The sequence below is a fragment of the Nothobranchius furzeri genome, chromosome 15, assembly GCF_043380555.1.
Source record: "Nothobranchius furzeri strain GRZ-AD chromosome 15, NfurGRZ-RIMD1, whole genome shotgun sequence".
Taxonomy (NCBI): domain Eukaryota; kingdom Metazoa; phylum Chordata; class Actinopteri; order Cyprinodontiformes; family Nothobranchiidae; genus Nothobranchius; species Nothobranchius furzeri.
The window spans coordinates 37333107-37349961 of record NC_091755.1 but is presented as its reverse complement, the minus strand read 5'-3'; the positions used below and the strand labels follow the sequence as shown (position 1 = coordinate 37349961).

At 46.0% G+C, this 16855-nt stretch overlaps 1 protein-coding gene across 1 annotated transcript; it reads right to left on the bottom strand.

The window, feature by feature from the left end:
• Positions 1 to 400: 400 nt before the first annotated feature.
• csrnp2 (cysteine-serine-rich nuclear protein 2) lies at positions 401 to 15368 on the bottom strand. Its single transcript, XM_070545211.1, has 5 exons — positions 15076 to 15368; positions 11077 to 11299; positions 10722 to 10984; positions 6682 to 6978; positions 401 to 1503 (listed from the first exon to the last, which is right to left on the bottom strand). The coding sequence occupies exons 2-5, from the start codon at positions 11234 to 11236 to the stop codon at positions 583 to 585; spliced, it is 1641 nt and encodes a 546-aa protein (XP_070401312.1). The 5' UTR covers positions 11237 to 11299; positions 15076 to 15368; the 3' UTR covers positions 401 to 582.
• Positions 15369 to 16855: the final 1487 nt, after the last annotated feature.

Genomic DNA, 16855 nt, shown 5'->3' with positions numbered 1-16855 from the left:
TCACAATGTGCACACAGATCAGAAAAAGCAGCTCTCTTGCACATTGCAGATGCATATACAGTACATAGAAACAAGTATTTCCAGGATTATTCAATCTGTCTTTAGCAGAGAACGCTATCTGAGACCTTCATTTGGTATGACTGCAGCACAGGCTGAACACACGGGGGTGGGGGTGGCATCTAGTTTGTGTTCAGTGCCGATTGCTTTATGCACCAACCTAACTCAAGGCTGATTTCAGCGTTACACACTGTTTCTGTTTGCTGTGTTGCATCAGAATTGACTCAAGTGATTTTATGTGTTCCCAATAAGGCTCCCCCCCCTCCCCCTCCCCCACAGAAGTCCCCACCGTGTTGTCTTTTCATACCAAAACTTGTATTACTTCTAGGGAGTGATCTGTGTGTGCCGACAGCATCGCTCGTCTCATTTATTAGAACCATCAAGCTTATGCTGCACATACGTTAATGAGACTATAGGAGATTACAGCCTGTAGTTAATCTAGATGATAGATGGATTAATGTGGAATATGTCATTTACTCATCTTAGATGAAGCTATTGTGCAAAACATCTGCAGAGAAGTTAAAGTTAAACTTCAGGAGGCAGCGGAGGGACTTGTGTCTCCGAGACGGACTCCTTCTGGCGCTGCTCTTTCAGGACATTTTTTTGAAGACTTCCATGCTTCTCCTCCTCCTCTGAGTGCAGAATCGCACCGGTCAAACATTCATCCACATTCTGCGAGCTAACTTTGTCTTCATGCCCATCAGCCTTCAGCTCCTCTACTCCATCTTGTTTCCTCTTTTTCAGCTCAGTTCCTCTCTGCAAGAGCTCATCGTGGTCGTCTTCCTCTGCCCTCGGCAGCGACTCAAAGGCTCCGGGCTCGATGGGGCTAAGCTGATAGTACAGCAGAGACGAGGAGTCTTTTAGGAGCTCAGAGGGGCTCTCCTCCTGATTGTCGGAGATGCACAACACTGTAGCTCCTGTAGGAAAAGGCCCCTGCAGGAGGATCTGATCCACGCCTGGCACCTCTGCCTGCTCAGGTAGCTCCCCTGGGAGGAGGCAGAGAGGCTGCTCTGTGAGTCTACCAGAGTCCAGCTCCTGCTGCACTGCCTCCCCCTCTGCTTCCTCCCTCTCCCTCCTCTCCTGCTCCTCAGCACTCTGCAAGTGCAGCACTGCTGTCTCATTCTCTCGCTCCAAGATCTCCTGCTCTACCATGAGATCCTGAACCTCTGCCACTGAATGTGCCTCGCTCTCCTCCAGCTCGGAGTCCAGGCCAACGCCAGAGGACAGCGTCGGGGAAGTGGGACAAACGGACGAGGGAGAAGATGGGTCGGAATCGGCAAACTGCTCTGCAGCGCCCTGTATCTGGGTCCTCCTTTTCTCCAAGTCCAGCTTCATTATCGTGTGCAGGTAGTGAGTTCTGACACGCAGCGGGTTGAACTCGATCCGACCAGCGACGTTTCCACAGCCGTCCCTCGAGCAACCGCACGGGAAAGACATTCGATCCACCTGCAGAACAAAGCAGGAAGGAGCTCTTCAGGTGTGAAATAAACATTTTAGAGTCACGCGTGTGGACCTGGAACAGTCTAAACCGACTGAGATCAACAAGGAGGTCACTGAAGACAATAATAAATCAGATTTCTAATACACATAATTAATAAATACACTTTAAAAACTGATATTTAGGTCAGGTTGTTTTAAGTTTGTCGAGTCGAAAAGGTGACAAAATGGTAAAAGAACATCTTGTTACAAAAGCACAGTAATGTGAATTTCAATGAAACATTCATGTAAGAACAAAAAACATTCTGGGTTTATTTTAGACTATTTTGATTTTTCCGTGCATTTAGAATTAAAGTAAGGCAATCTCAGTTAGCATGATCGTATCTCGAACACAAACTGGATAAAATAAATAAATAAATGCTCTGCTTTTAGAGGATTTAGGAGAGAAAGTAGCAAGCAGGTGCTGCTAAATAAGTGCATGCATTAAGCTGGTGATTCCCAGCCTTTATGAATTGTAGACCCTCTGAGCCTTCGTTTTCCTGAACCACGAGTACCCCCTTAGTCAAACGTGCCGACAATCCCCTAAAAGTGAAAAGTACAACTGATTAAATCAAAATCATTTAATTAAATCTCCTCAACGCTGAACCAGGTCTCACTTCCTGTCTAGCTCAGGTGAATTATTCAACTTAAACAATTCTCATGCAGGGTTCGGAAAAAATAGGCTCCATGTGGAAACGTTCTGGAGCTCTGCATCCAGGTCCACACCACAGCTGGTGTGAATGCTCTGATTGAACTTAATTGTTTCTGATCTTTTGGGCCATTCCCATCTGTACCGGGTCGGCCCGGGCCGGGTAGCCCCAGTCGGCCCCAGCCTGGCCCGGTTGATTCCACACATCCTTGCCTTAATCCCATGTGGGCTGATTCTACCCACCAATCAGAGGCTTGCTCTAATGGAAGGTGTGAATTTGCTGTCAGCAGTGGGTGTGTTGGCCCTGGTCGGCCTGAAGCAGTACCCCTCGAGAAGAGGGCTGAGAATGAGCCTTGGTTGGCCCGGAAAAATACCAGGCCACCCAGATATGTAAACAACCTACGCTACCCGGCCCGGGCCGACCCGGTACAGATGGGAATGGCCCATATGTGAACCTGGACCACATCCATTCTGCATTGTGTGAACGGGGCTTCACGCCCTCTCTCAGTAGCAGTGACCACTAGGGGTTCACGTACCCCCGGTTGGGAATCTCTGCACTAAGTGACCATCACCATGTATGGACACAGATGTTTGGTCTGGAGCATACGAGTGTGTGTTAGCATAATAAACCATCAGAAACCACAGCAGTAAAGAGATGCTGCTACTTCCAAACCATTAGAAGTCCGTCATTCACCAGTGGAAACTGTTGCCAATCTTCTTTAAGGTAATGTAAAGAAATGTCAGAAAATCTACAAAAAAACTTAAATAAAAACTCTACAGGCCTATCTTAGCAGAATAAAGGGTAAGGTTCAGGACAATAAGGAGATGTCTGAACGAGTACAGCTTGCTCGGACGAGTTGCTAGAGGAAGAAAAACCTCTGAAATATGGAGAAAAAGCATGGCTGCTCGACATCTGACACCATGCACTTTGGACCCATGAGACAAAAGTAAAGATGATGACCATAAAGTGCTAATCCAGCATTATTGCAGCAGAAACATCTTCAACCAGTTATTAGGCACGGTGGCAGACGACTGATGATTTGGCCGCCTTCTCAACCACGCACTTGTCTGTAAAACACAATATGCTGGAGCCAAATATGAAAACAGGACAACAGTCCCCAGCAAAGCTTGGCTGAATGTACAAAATAAAGGTGCTGCAACAACACGGGCCAGACTTAAACCAGGTTCAGATCCTGCAGCAGGATCTTGTCCAGAGAAGAATGACTCAACTTTTAATAAACAGCAGAATGGACAAAAACTCTTCCACGTGATAAAATCACACAGATGACTCAGTCAGCCTTGTCTGCAAGTATAAGAGGCTTCATGAACTAGGCTGTTTTCACTGTTTCACCATTTTGGCTGAGTTGTTAGTGAACTCATCAGTAGTAGCTTATTTCAACACCTAGTGAAGAGATCAGCTTCTGTAGGTACTGAAATCTCATTTCGTCTTCAACCAGCAGAGACGTCTTCACCTTGCAGAGACATCTTCACCTTGCAGAGACATCTTCACCTTGCAGAGACATCTTTGCCTTGCAGAGACATCTTCACCTTGCAGAGACATCTTCACCTTGCAGAGACGTCTTCACCTTGCAGACGTTCTCCCCTTGCGGACATCTTCACCTTACAGAGACATCTTCGCCTTGCGGACATCTTCACCTTACAGAGACATCTTCGCCTTGCAGACATCTTCACCTTGCAGAGACATCTTTGCCTTGCAGAGACATCTTCACCTTGCAAAGACGTCTTCGCCTTGTGGACATCTTCACCTTGCAGAGACGTCTTCGCCTTGCAGACATCTTCACCTTGCAGAGACATCTTCGCCTTGCAGAGACGTCTTCACCTTGCAAAGACGTCTTCGCCTTGCAGATGTCTTCACCTTGCAGAGACATCTTCGCCTTGCAGACATCTTCACCTTGCAGAGACATCTTCACCTTACAGAGACATCTTCGCCTTGCAGAGACATCTTCGCCTTGCAGAGATGTCTTCACCTTGCAGACGTTCTCCCCTTGCGGACATCTTCACCTTACAGAGACATCTTCACCCTGCAGAGACGTCTTCACCTTGCAGAGACATCTTCACCTTGCAGAGACGTCTTCGCCTTGCAAAGACGTCTTCGCCTTGCAGATGTCTTCACCTTGCAGAGACATCTTCACCTTACAGAGACATCTTCGCCTTGCAGAGATGTCTTCACCTTGCAGACGTTCTCCCCTTGCGGACATCTTCACCTTACAGAGACATCTTCACCCTGCAGAGACGTCTTCACCTTGCAGAGACATCTTCACCTTGCAGAGACGTCTTCGCCTTGCAAAGACGTCTTTGCCTTGCAGATGTCTTCACCTTGCAGAGACATATTCACCTTGCAGAGACATCTTTGCCTTGCAGAGACATCTTCACCTTGCAGAGACGTCTTCACCTTGCAAAGACGTCTTCGCCTTGCAGATGTCTTCACCTTGCAGAGACATCTTCGCCTTGCAGACATCTTCACCTTGCAGAGACATCTTTGCCTTGCAGACATCTTCACCTTGCAGAGACGTCTTCACCTTACAGAGACATCTTCGCCTTGCAGATGTCTTCACCTTGCAGAGACATATTCGCCTTGCAGACATCTTCACCTTGCAGAGATGTCTTCACCTTGCAGACGTTCTCCCCTTGCGGACATCTTCACCTTACAGAGACATCTTCACCCTGCAGAGACGTCTTCACCTTGCAGAGACATCTTCACCTTGCAGAGACATCTTCACCTTGCAGAGACATCTTCACCTTGCAGAGACGTCTTCACCTTACAGAGACATCTTCGCCTTGCAGATGTCTTCACCTTGCAGAGACATATTCGCCTTGCAGACATCTTCACCTTGCAGAGATGTCTTCACCTTGCAGACGTTCTCCCCTTGCGGACATCTTCACCTTACAGAGACATCTTCACCCTGCAGAGACGTCTTCACCTTGCAGAGACATATTCGCCTTGCAGACATCTTCACCTTGCAGAGACATCTTCGCCTTGCAAAGACGTCTTCGCCTTGCAGATGTCTTCACCTTGCAGAGACGTCTTCACCTTGCAAAGACGTCTTCGCCTTGCAGATGTCTTCACCTTGCAGAGACATATTCGCCTTGCAGACATCTTCACCTTGCAGAGACATCTTCGCCTTGCAAAGACGTCTTCGCCTTGCAGATGTCTTCACCTTGCAGAGACGTCTTCACCTTACAGAGACATCTTCACCCTGCAGAGACGTCTTCGCCTTGCAGAGACATCTTCACCCTGCAGAGACGTCTTCACCTTGCAGAGACGTCTTCACCTTACAGAGACATCTTCACCCTGCAGAGACGTCTTCACCTTGCAGAGACATCTTCACCCTGCAGAGACGTCTTCACCTTGCAGAGACGTCTTCACCTTGCAGAGACGTCTTCACCTTGCAGAGACATCTTCACCTTGCAGAGATGTCTTCACCTTACAGAGACATCTTCACCTTACAGAGACATCTTCGCCTTGCAGAGACGTCTTCACCTTGCAGAGACGTCTTCACCTTACAGAGACATCTTCACCCTGCAGAGACGTCTTCACCTTGCAGAGACATCTTCACCCTGCAGAGACGTCTTCACCTTGCAGAGACGTCTTCACCTTGCAGAGACGTCTTCACCTTGCAGAGACATCTTCACCTTGCAGAGACGTCTTCACCTTACAGAGACATCTTCACCTTACAGAGACATCTTCGCCTTGCAGAGACGTCTTCACCTTGCAGATGTCTTCCCCTTACAGAGACATCTTCACCCTGCAGAGACGTCTTCACCTTGCAGAGACGTCTTCACCTTGCAGAGACATCTTCGCCTTGCAGACATCTTCACCTTGCAGACATCTTCACCCTGCAGAGACGTCTTCACCTTGCAGAGACGTCTTCACCTTGCAGAGACGTCTTCACCTTACAGAGACATCTTCACCTTACAGAGACATCTTCGCCTTGCAGACATCTTCACCTTGCAGAGACGTCTTCACCTTACAGAGACATCTTCACCTTACAGAGACATCTTCACCTTACAGAGACATCTTCACCTTACAGAGATGTCTTCACCTTGCAGACGTCTTCACCTTGCAGATGTCTTCATCTTGCAGAGACATCTTCGCCTTGCAGAGACGTCTTCACCTTGCAGACGTCTTCACCTTGCAGATGTCTTCATCTTGCAGAGACATCTTCGCCTTGCAGAGACATCTTCACCTTACAGAGACATCTTCACCTTACAGAGACGTCTTCACCCTGCAGAGACGTCTTCACCATAGCCACAGGGCTTTACTAACCGTTAAACCTCTATAGACCGTTTGGGTCTTTCATAATAATTGAACTGAAGAAAGAAGCTTTAGTTTGGAGTTTTTTTTAGAATGAAATAGTCAGACTAGGAATATATTCATGTGTACAGCAGGAAGAGTCTGGGATGATTTAAACAACAGATCCCAAATATTCAACAATCTGAGCCAGCCTACACTGAAACAGCACAGTCCAATCAATTACCTGGCACTTGATACCCGCCTGGCTGCAGCCGCAGTGGCGGGGGTCACAGTACAAACGGCAATCACAGCCGCATTCCTCCCTGGAGAGGCGGATGGCCCTGAGCTCGGCTTTCTCACGCGCATCGATTCGGGCGATGCCAGAGGCTCGCAGCAGGGCTCGGCGTCGCTTCGTGGGCAGCGGCTGAAGGAAGAAGCAGTCGTCCACCTCCACGGCGTCCACATCCAGGTCCTCGTCTGATACGTCCTCCAGCGTAAGCAGGTCTGCCTGAGCACACTCCACTGTCCCGTTTCTTGTGAGCTGTGAATGAGTGTGAACAAATGAGTGGAGGACAGAAAAGACTACTTAAGGCTCTGATGTGAAGGAGCTCAAGAAATATATTTAATCAACTTTATAGTGTTTAACTCAAAATGTATTCTAAATTAAATTATTTGAACAAATGAAAAAAGATGCATTTAATATGTCAAACTAAAGCTAAACATTTTAGAAAGAGGGAACACGTTGTGACTATATTAAAATGCAGAAACATGATGCTCGTGCGAGTTTTATTCTGTTGTAGGCAGCTTCTCTTTCTTTTTTATTTGTTATTAATTTATTTTTATTTTACACCCATTCCTGCATTTTAAACTTGGACCACATTGATCAAACTTTGCGCTGCAGCAACTGAAAGTCAACAAAGTGATAAAGTCAGACTCAGAATACTGTTCCAGTTTCATCCATTGAGGACTGAAAGTGTGGGACGTTAGATGGAAGTTTGCAGACATCACCATGAATGCTCTGGGGTGTCGTGTTTGTATCCTAGCAACAACTGAGCTGATGACATCAACAACAGCACTGGCAAGCAACACCAGTGATCTCCCCTAACCTAATGTCATGTTACCCATCATTGGGTGAGTTTAGTAATACCTCAGCAGCCAGGTGGGATGAGCAACCTGTTAGATAATTATCCCAAAGTGGAAGCTGAAAGAGAAAGGCATCATGCTGCCACCAGTCAGCGTGATGATCGATATGTTTCCCTTTCAGCAGTAGACATCATCAAACCCTTTAAAGACCACGTTCACTTGTTTTTTCAACCCATCTGCAGTGGTCTCTATTATAAATTAATGTCTTGTGAGTCGACCTCCTGTTTCAGGAGCTAGAAGTAAGCCAGAGCAGAGGAGAGCTGAACATGGCAGGATTTGGAGTTTTATTTCCTGGTATTTGGACATCTCAACTCTGATTGGATAACAGCAACACAACTCTACCACTGACTCTATTTGCTCTGTGACACTGATGTTTTATTTCCACAAACAACACAAGCCTAAAAGAGTTCTGCTGTGTGGTGGAGTTGCTAATGCTAATGATTAGCTTCTACCAGCTGAGACGTTCTGCTGTTTCCTGAACTCTAAACCAACAACCATGGACGTTATTATCACTTTAGAAGTGGGGGGACGGGGGGGGGATCTTTACAGTATGTTCTAATGAGAAACAGGCTTCAACACAAACGGTTGTTTTCTGCTTGGTCCTAGAGCTCAACCAGTGTCAATTTAATATAGCGTAATTGTCATGACTTCCTATCCTTCACCCTCCTCTGCCTCTTCATTCAGCTCACCGGGTCCCCTCACCAAGCTCCTGCCAAGCCCTGTTTTCCCTAGCAACCTCAGTCAGCATCATAATCAACTCCATTCATCTCACCTGCTCCTGTAATCAGCTTCATCCACTTCACCTGCTCCCCCTGCTATATATTCACCAGTCAGCCACCAGTTCCCTGCCAGATTATTGAAAACTTTGTGCCAGTAGATCTTCCAGCTATTCACCCTGCCTGACCTCAGCCTCCGGACCTCGTTTTTCTCTCCTGACCCCTGCCTTGTATGCTGCCTGCCTTTTCGACCTCCGCCTGTCTCCGACTCGGTCTCCAGCCTCTCCCACCTCAGGTAACTCCACAAAAAATGAAAGATATTTTTTATATAATTTTACTGTGTTTGGCGTCATTACAGGTCTTCTGAGTTTGGTTAATGACAGTAATATTGTTTTTGGATGGTAAAAAGTGAAGGGGTCAAAACTTGACTATGGAAAAAGTGGGGGGGGACATGCCCCCCCCCAAAAAAAATTACGTCCTTGCCAACAACAGACTTCCCCATCGTGCGTCATGATGGTCAAGTCCATGAATGTTAATTTTCAGTGTGACGTAAAAATTGACAAGTTTTTATAATTCGAGCATTTCCCCATCTATTTCCTATTGGCAGCTAATGCAGGAAATAGGGGTAGAAGGCTAGTTTCACATTTAGCCTGCATGTGAAACTCAGTGACCCACCATATTTAAAAAAATAACAAGTAAAAACTCTATCTCTGTAAACGTAGCCTTTAGAAAATCCAGAAAATTTAAGAGTCAGATTTTTTAGACAATGCTAACTTCTTTGTGACGTTAAATAATGTGGTCAAACTGTTCAGCTGCTTGTGCCGCGGATGCCCAGTTACAGGCCAGGTTCTGTAACGATGTGGGGTTGTATTGTTATGGTTGGAATTAACGCAGGGAAGCGCACTGACGTTCACAATAAATTCATACATTTTCAGCAGCACGATGCAAATTGGCGTCCAGTAGAAGTCTGGCTACAGGTACTGAACTGGCCTGTCTGCAGCTCTGTCCTGGCTCCAGTACACCAAGCATGGAGAATTTATAAACTGTGACAACATGTTTGGGGAAAAAAAGAGTAGGAAGAGAAAACCTCCATTAGGTTTCATTCCTTGTTACTGAAATAATTTGAGGAAGGTAAAAGCCAAGAATTCCTTAAAGGAATTGGTCTCATCCACCTGGTTCCATGTCAGCGTTAAACTAAGACCATCTCGTGCTGTGAAACGATGGCCTTTGGCTTTATCACAACCTCTGAGCAACTGAATTGGAAACAACATACTAAGTATGTTTCATCATTTAAAATGAATTTTGGTTATGCCACTGTTGAATAACATTAGGGATGGGTACCTCTGACATTTGAATCGATCCGGTACTAATTCCCGGTACCTACGAATCGATACCGGTACTTAACGATACCAATTTTCAATACTTTTAAGTGTTTAATATTTTTAATTCTTTTATAATTGAATATATATTTTTCTCAAGATATAACCATATTTGATAAATATCACGATAAATAACATTCAACTGTTTGTATTTTAACATCGTCCTTGTAGTTTTATAAGCTGATAATTAAACTGAAGCAAACATCTTTACTGTGAACTAAATTTACTGTGTATCTTCATTCCTTTTGCCGTCCTTTTTCTTTGATTTTTTCCTACTGGGAAGTTAGAATTCCCGAGGAGAAAGCGAACGCACCATTAGCTGATAACAATGGTGGCATAGGAAGCTAACATATCAAGCTAACGTTATCTTAAACAGTTTATTTAACTGCTGGAGCAGATTAAAACGATGACGCCTCACACTTCGATCGTTGTCGCTGGTTTCATCTTCACCCAATCACCCGTCGCATTTAGTAAAGTGAAGCCAAACTTTAGAGCGCTTTCATGTTCTAGTCGGAAATTCGGAGTTCCGAGGAGAAAGCGAACGTAACATTAGCAAAACGGAAGCTAACATATCAAGCTAACGTTATCTTAAACCTACCGGAGCAGATTAAGATGAGGATGTCTCACTTAGATCGTTGTCACCCATCACATTTAGTGAAGTGGACCCAAGCGTTAGCGTGCGTTCTTTCTACCATGCTGCTCTGTTTACAACTGGCTCGCAGCGACCGACGACATAACGCTCTTGCGCATGTGCAGCTGTCTAGGCAAGTTCTCGTTGTGAAGGACGGGTACCGAAACGAGGCACCGTTTCAAATGAAGTGAATAGGTGCTTGGTCGGTACTATGGAATTCGGTTGGTACCTTAAAAAGTACCGAATTCGGTACCCATCCCTAATAACGATATAAACCTATTACATGTGTTTATTATTAAATAATAACAAACGCATTAGTGTTTAACAGAGCGATACTGTAAGGAGGCTTTCTGCATTCTAGCATGGGTCTGACCCCTTCAAGGGTCAAGAGATAAGATCAAGCACCTTGACTGACCTTCATCTTGCGTGCATTGAGCTTCTCCTGGCGCAGGTGTTGGCGTAGAGTGTGTCGGTGGCTGCTCTCCTGCTCGCGTGCGAACTCACCCAGCGTGTAGTGTCTGATGGACGAGTGGTGACGGGCCATGCCCAGGGAGCTGCCGCCCTGGCTGGGCACGCTGGTGAAGCCCTGCCGCCGCGGGAAGTAATACACCGTCACCATGTCGAAACGCACCCGCTTCCCCCCCGGTGACGGCTTGTGCTGTCTCAGGATGGAGGTGGCTGACGGGGAGAGCGGAGGGAAGAGTGAATAACCAGATCCTCGTGGCGGCGACCTGATCCGAGTTTATCGAGTCTGTTCTGTTGTTACTTACGGGTGAACGTGGTGCTGGAAGGGGGGTTGAGGCTGTCACAGCTGTCAGCGCTGTCGCTGCTGGAGATGTCATCGTCAGAGTCTTTAGGCGTGGAGAATATAGAGCTGTTGTCCACCTCTTCATATCTTCGTTTGAGGCTTAGGGACGAACCTGCCTCCATGGAAACCCGCTGTCTGAGGACACCACAGCAGCAGCAGCACAGGTCGAGCCACGAGGAAAAAGTCTGTGTGTGGGGTTTCATCACAATAAAAACTGCTTTAAATAATGCTCTTGTTATTTTTGAGTCATTTATATCAAAGAGTTCCCATGTGAGGTCAGTTCCTAACATCGCCATAGAAACAGAAAGGTGGCATCTGTGCAGTCCTGTCTCCTTTCATCTGTATTCCTCCTCCATCACTCTCTCTGTCTGCACTCCCCCCAACCTGAACAGCTCTCATGAAATGCTATTTTGAAATGATCAAGTCCAGAGACGTAACCATGACAACTGCGCAAGCATGGTTTATGTGAGCAGCCTTGAAGAAAGTGATCTCTGTGGCATTAACTCACCCGGTTCGGATTAGAGCCCCAACACACCGCCTGTATGCAATCACCGGCCAATTTATTGGGTACACCCGTTCTACTGCTTATTAACACAACAAGCTAACCAGCCAATCACACCTAACCCACTAGATGTGGTGAAGATGACTCGCTGGACTTCAAACTGAGCATCAGGATGGAGCAGAAACTTTGAACATGTCGTGGTTGTTGGTACCAGACGAGCCACAGTCCACCTGAGTATTGCTGCTGACCATGACCACAAAGCTCAGATCATTTCTAACTGGTTTCTAGAACATGACCATGAGTTCACTGGACTCCACTGGGCTCCACAATTACCAGATCTCAGTCCAGTCCAGAACCTTTGGGATGTGGTGGAACAGGAAGTTCTCATCATGGATGGAGTTAACGGTGTCATGTCAGAATGGACCAGAACATCTGAGGTAAAGGAGCCCAACCTGGCCAATGAAGTAGCCAATGAGCAAACGTTTAATATTAAACTTATAATTAAAAAGCTCAATCAGGTTTTTCCAATTGTGATGAACGGTTTTTCATGTATGTCATTATTTCAAATGGATGAATTAATGTGCAATATGGGTTTTATCCCCAACACAGCAAATACTCACTAGACTCTGAGAAACATAAATTAGGACTAAAAATAATGCTTTGCTGTTGGTGGGGGTGGCATGTGTGCATGTGCGTGTATATCCTTAAAGTAGAAGTGATGGAGGTTCTCACTACCGTGGTACACCTTTGGAGGATCTTAAAGGTTCCACGTCATGCTATTTTAAGCATTTAAGAGCAAAGGTAGGCACAATAGATTATAAATATTACCGTTGGCACTATTGAGATGTCATTTACCTTAAATACGAGTTATTTTTGTCAGCCTGAATTTAAACACGGAAATAAAATGGTCTGTTTCAGCAAAGCTCCGCCCACGCTCGCTCTGGCCAAACACACCTGCTCAAGGAATCATTCAGGGAATGGGCCCACCCACCTTACCTTCCCAATCTACTGCATAGGCATGCTCCCTCCTGAGCTCTTTGCTTGGCCGAGAGGGAACTGCTCGTAAGTTAGAGACTAGGGCGGACCATCTTAAAGTTAAAGTCCCATTAGTTGTCACACACACAGGTGTGTGTGCGAAATTTATTCTCCGCATTTGACCCATCCCCTGGGGGAGCGGTGAGCTGCAGACAAGCAGCGCTCGGGAACTATTTGGTGGCTTAACCCCCCAATCCAACCTCTTAATGCTGAGTGTCAAGCAGGGAGGTCCCATTTTTTTTCAAAGTCTTTGGTATGCCCCGACTAGGAATCGAACCCCTGATCTCCCAGTCTCAGGGCGGACACTCTACCACTAGGCCACTGAGAAAGGTTGCTTAGACAAGCTTGCTGTTGTATTGGCCTTGGTAGTCCAGCGGTTTAGGCGCTTAGCCCAGCACGCTAACCACTGGACTACCAAACAGACAAAACTGTTACATATCCTGTGCTGACCATTATGTGACAGGGCAACAGTGGCACAGGACACTAATCGGAAGGTTGCGGGTTCGAGCCCCGCTCAGTCTGTCACTGTCGTTGTGTCCTTGGGCTAAACACTTAGCCCACCTTGCCTGCTGGTGGTGGTAGGAGGGACCGGCGGTGCCTGTGTATTGCAGACTCGCCTCGGTCAGAGTCTCCCAGGGCAGCTGTGGCTACAAAGTAGCTCATCCCCACCAGCGTGTGAATGTGTTGGTGAATGGGTGAATGACTGATTGTGTTGTATAGCACCTTGGGGGACTCCAGGACTCTAGAAGGCGGTATATCAAATACAGGCCATTTACCATGTGTAGACAGGACGTATGTTTTTACAGCACTGTTTTGTCCCCAGTGCAGAAGTTATTTGTAGATGGTGACCGATACGTCGGGCTGATTTATCAAATTTTTTTCTATATTGGCCAAAGTAAATTTTAAAAGCCGAAAAAAAATTTAAATTTAAATAATTAGGCACCTGTGTGGCCAACTGCCGCCACTACTAGACTGAAGAAAGGACCCCAACACACCTTTTTTTTATGTTTTCAGTTTGTTTAATATTTGAAGTTCAATCAATTTAAGAGATTTATTGACTTATTTAATTTATATGGCACACACTGAGTGTTCAGTTGTCTTTCACAATCAATGTGCTGCTAAAACGTGTAAAATCGGCCTTCGGCAAGAAAATTCTTTAAAATTCGTTATCGGCATTATAAAAAAAAAACATATCGGTCGGCTTCTAGTTATTTGTCAGAATATCCAGGTTTCAGAACTGAGACCAGCTTATTGTCAGGTGGAGGACAAGTGCCTGCAGGGGGGCTACTTTCTCCTGGATGCAGGACATAACTTTACATCGACCAAACTGAAGCTGAGGCAGGAAAATGCATGAACGCTGCCAAAAAAGGGTTCGGTGGTATTTCTCGTGAGGACATGACAATAACACATGGTAAAAGCTATTTCAGCTGGTAACTTTATTTTCTCTCTAAGTGTTTTTCTCCCCAGAAGAAGCTACAACGATGTCCTGCCGAGCTGTGGTGGCCTCATGGAGGGGGCCACCGTCTAGCACACTGCTGCTAACCACTTAAACATTCTCCCTCTCCTGATAATAACTTTTTGCTTTCCTTGATGTTGGATGTGCTACTACTAGTTTACCCGTTTAACTATAGATTCACTAGGATAAATACAATAAAGTTTATCTTTCACCAAATAGAATATTTACTAAGACATCACAATATAACTATAGACACATTACTTGTCTGTGTGTGTGTGTGTGCGTGCGTGTGTGTGTGCGTGTGTGCCTGCTCTGTCTTCTCGATTGCCAGTGAGTCGTGGAGGATGGCTGCTTATACTGAGCCAGGATTCTCTGGAGGTTTCTTCCTGTTAAAAGGGAGTTTTCCTCTCTCGCTTTATGCTTGCTTAGTATGAGGATTGCTGTATAGTCACTGATACTAGTCAGTGACTTGATGCAATTTGCTGGGTTCCTTATATGGGAAACGTTATTTCTGATTGGCTTAATGAACTGACCTGAATTGGAATGTTTATTATGTGAAGTGCCTTGAGACGACTCCTGTCGTGATTTGGTGCCATATAAATAAACTTGAATTGAATTAAAAGCTCCAGGAAGTACATTTTCTGATTTGGCTCCTTTAAAGCCTGTGGTACACCTGAGGAGGATCTCGCTCTGCAGATGCTGGAGTGAGACCAGAAGTAAGTCCAGTTTAAAAGAGATGGGACATATGTTCCTCTATGAGAAGATCTCTGCCAGCCAACAGGGACAGCCGTGGTCATCATGGTGTGTGTGTGTGTGTGTGTGTGTGTGTGGGGGGGGGGGGGGGGGGGGCTCGGTCACCCTCTCCATTCAGACAGCTCACCCGATTTACTCTCTCATCACACACACACACACACACACACACACACACACACACACACACACACACACACACACACACACCTGCTTACCTGGGCAGGAACAGGGACCCTCAATCCTGCCGGCTCGGAGGTCGTTTCTCTTCCCACATCAATCTCTGCCCCCGGTGGTGAGACGCTTTGTCTGAAGCCAGCACCGATGTGTCCCAGGACCACAGCCGGAGACCAGACCGGAGTCTGACACTTGATTGTCGTTTTGCAAACTCTTCGATCTGCGGTTATGAGGCCAATAGGCTGTGAGCTTATTGTTCTGCACGGAGAAAGCTTTTGGAGAAGAAACGAGGTTCGTGGCAGACCCGGCGGCTTTCCTTTAAACCTTGCATACCTCTCTATTTAAAGGGCAGGAAGACGGAGGGACGTCAGGCGGCTCGCCGGGGTTCGTTTCCCAGCATGTTCGGTTCGGTGCAGCGTGAACGTTGTTCCCAGCCGAAGGTGTTACCTCGTTCGAGGGAGGCGTGTAATGACTGTAATACAGAAATACGCTGACATTAGTGTTCGTGTTGTCCTCCTCTTGTCTCTCTCTGTGCTCTCCGGGGCGGGTTCGGTCGGCTGGGCTTTCCTCGCTGTCTTCTCGCAATGCAAACGCGGACCGGTTCTGTTCCGGTCGGTTGGTGTCGTTAGTTGGGGGGGTTGTAACGAGAAGACGCTTTTTTTCTCCGCGGTCCGCCCCGGCCCCGTTTGTTACAATGTAACAATGGAGGAAGAAAAATTTCCCTGCAGCCCCATATATACTTATTGTGACATCATGAGCTAGTCCTGCGCCGAGGCACGCTGGGAAATGAAGTGTTTGGGATTCATTGGTGGGTTAAGAAGAAGCAGACAATAAAAAAACAAAGCGCTCGCTTACGTTCAAATGGTTTACAATGCGACACTTACGCCAACATATCCGTCTCCGTGGCAACAAATTGACAGGTCAATTAGCAACTTAGTCTTCTAAATGATGCAAATAAAATAGTTCTACCTTGTTTTGTTTTTGCTGTCAGGCAACAACCATCACTCACCACAAAAGGCACAAGATGGGTGATGGTGTTTATGACCGAGTGGATTTATAATCCAGCCATCAGGGATTAATCAATAACCTCATTAAAACAGGGACATGGGGCCTTCTAATTGACTCCAGACAGGTTTTCATCATTCACAAAAATATCTTAACCCACATTTTAAGAGGCACCATAAAACAATCCCCACTTTGTGGTAATGGAGTTGAAACTCGTTCTATTTCAGCAAATTACAGGTTCCACTTACCCAGAATGCATCTGTTCCATCACTGCTCCATTCTACTGCCTTTAGCAAACAGAAATGTCTAACTCATCCAGTTTTAGTCACTGAGCTAAAATCAAGCATCGTTGTAGGTGAGAATTATCCTCAACACATACGTCGGGTTCCCGTTAACTGATGGAATTCAGCCCTGTTGGCAAAACTTCTCGAACCCACTGGATGAGCTTGAATGAAAATATCTACAAATGTCTGGATTTCGGATTTAGCATGATCTCTTGCAACAAGATCCTGCATTTTCAAACCTCGTTCTCATCAAGACTTTAAACATCAGACGTTCCTTCAAGGAGCACTGGAAGGAAACAAACAGCTGCCAGTACATTGGTAAGTATTTTAATGACGGTGATGAGACGAAGCAAAAACAGACGTCTAAAATACCAAACTATCATTTTCATGTAGAAAGAACAGAATTTTACCCACTCATACCTTTTGACATGAACCTCCAACATGCCCAAAACACTTATTAGTATGAGGACGTAATAACATCCAAAACATCAATGAAGAGATGCAAGTATAATAAAAAGAACATTGAAAAATG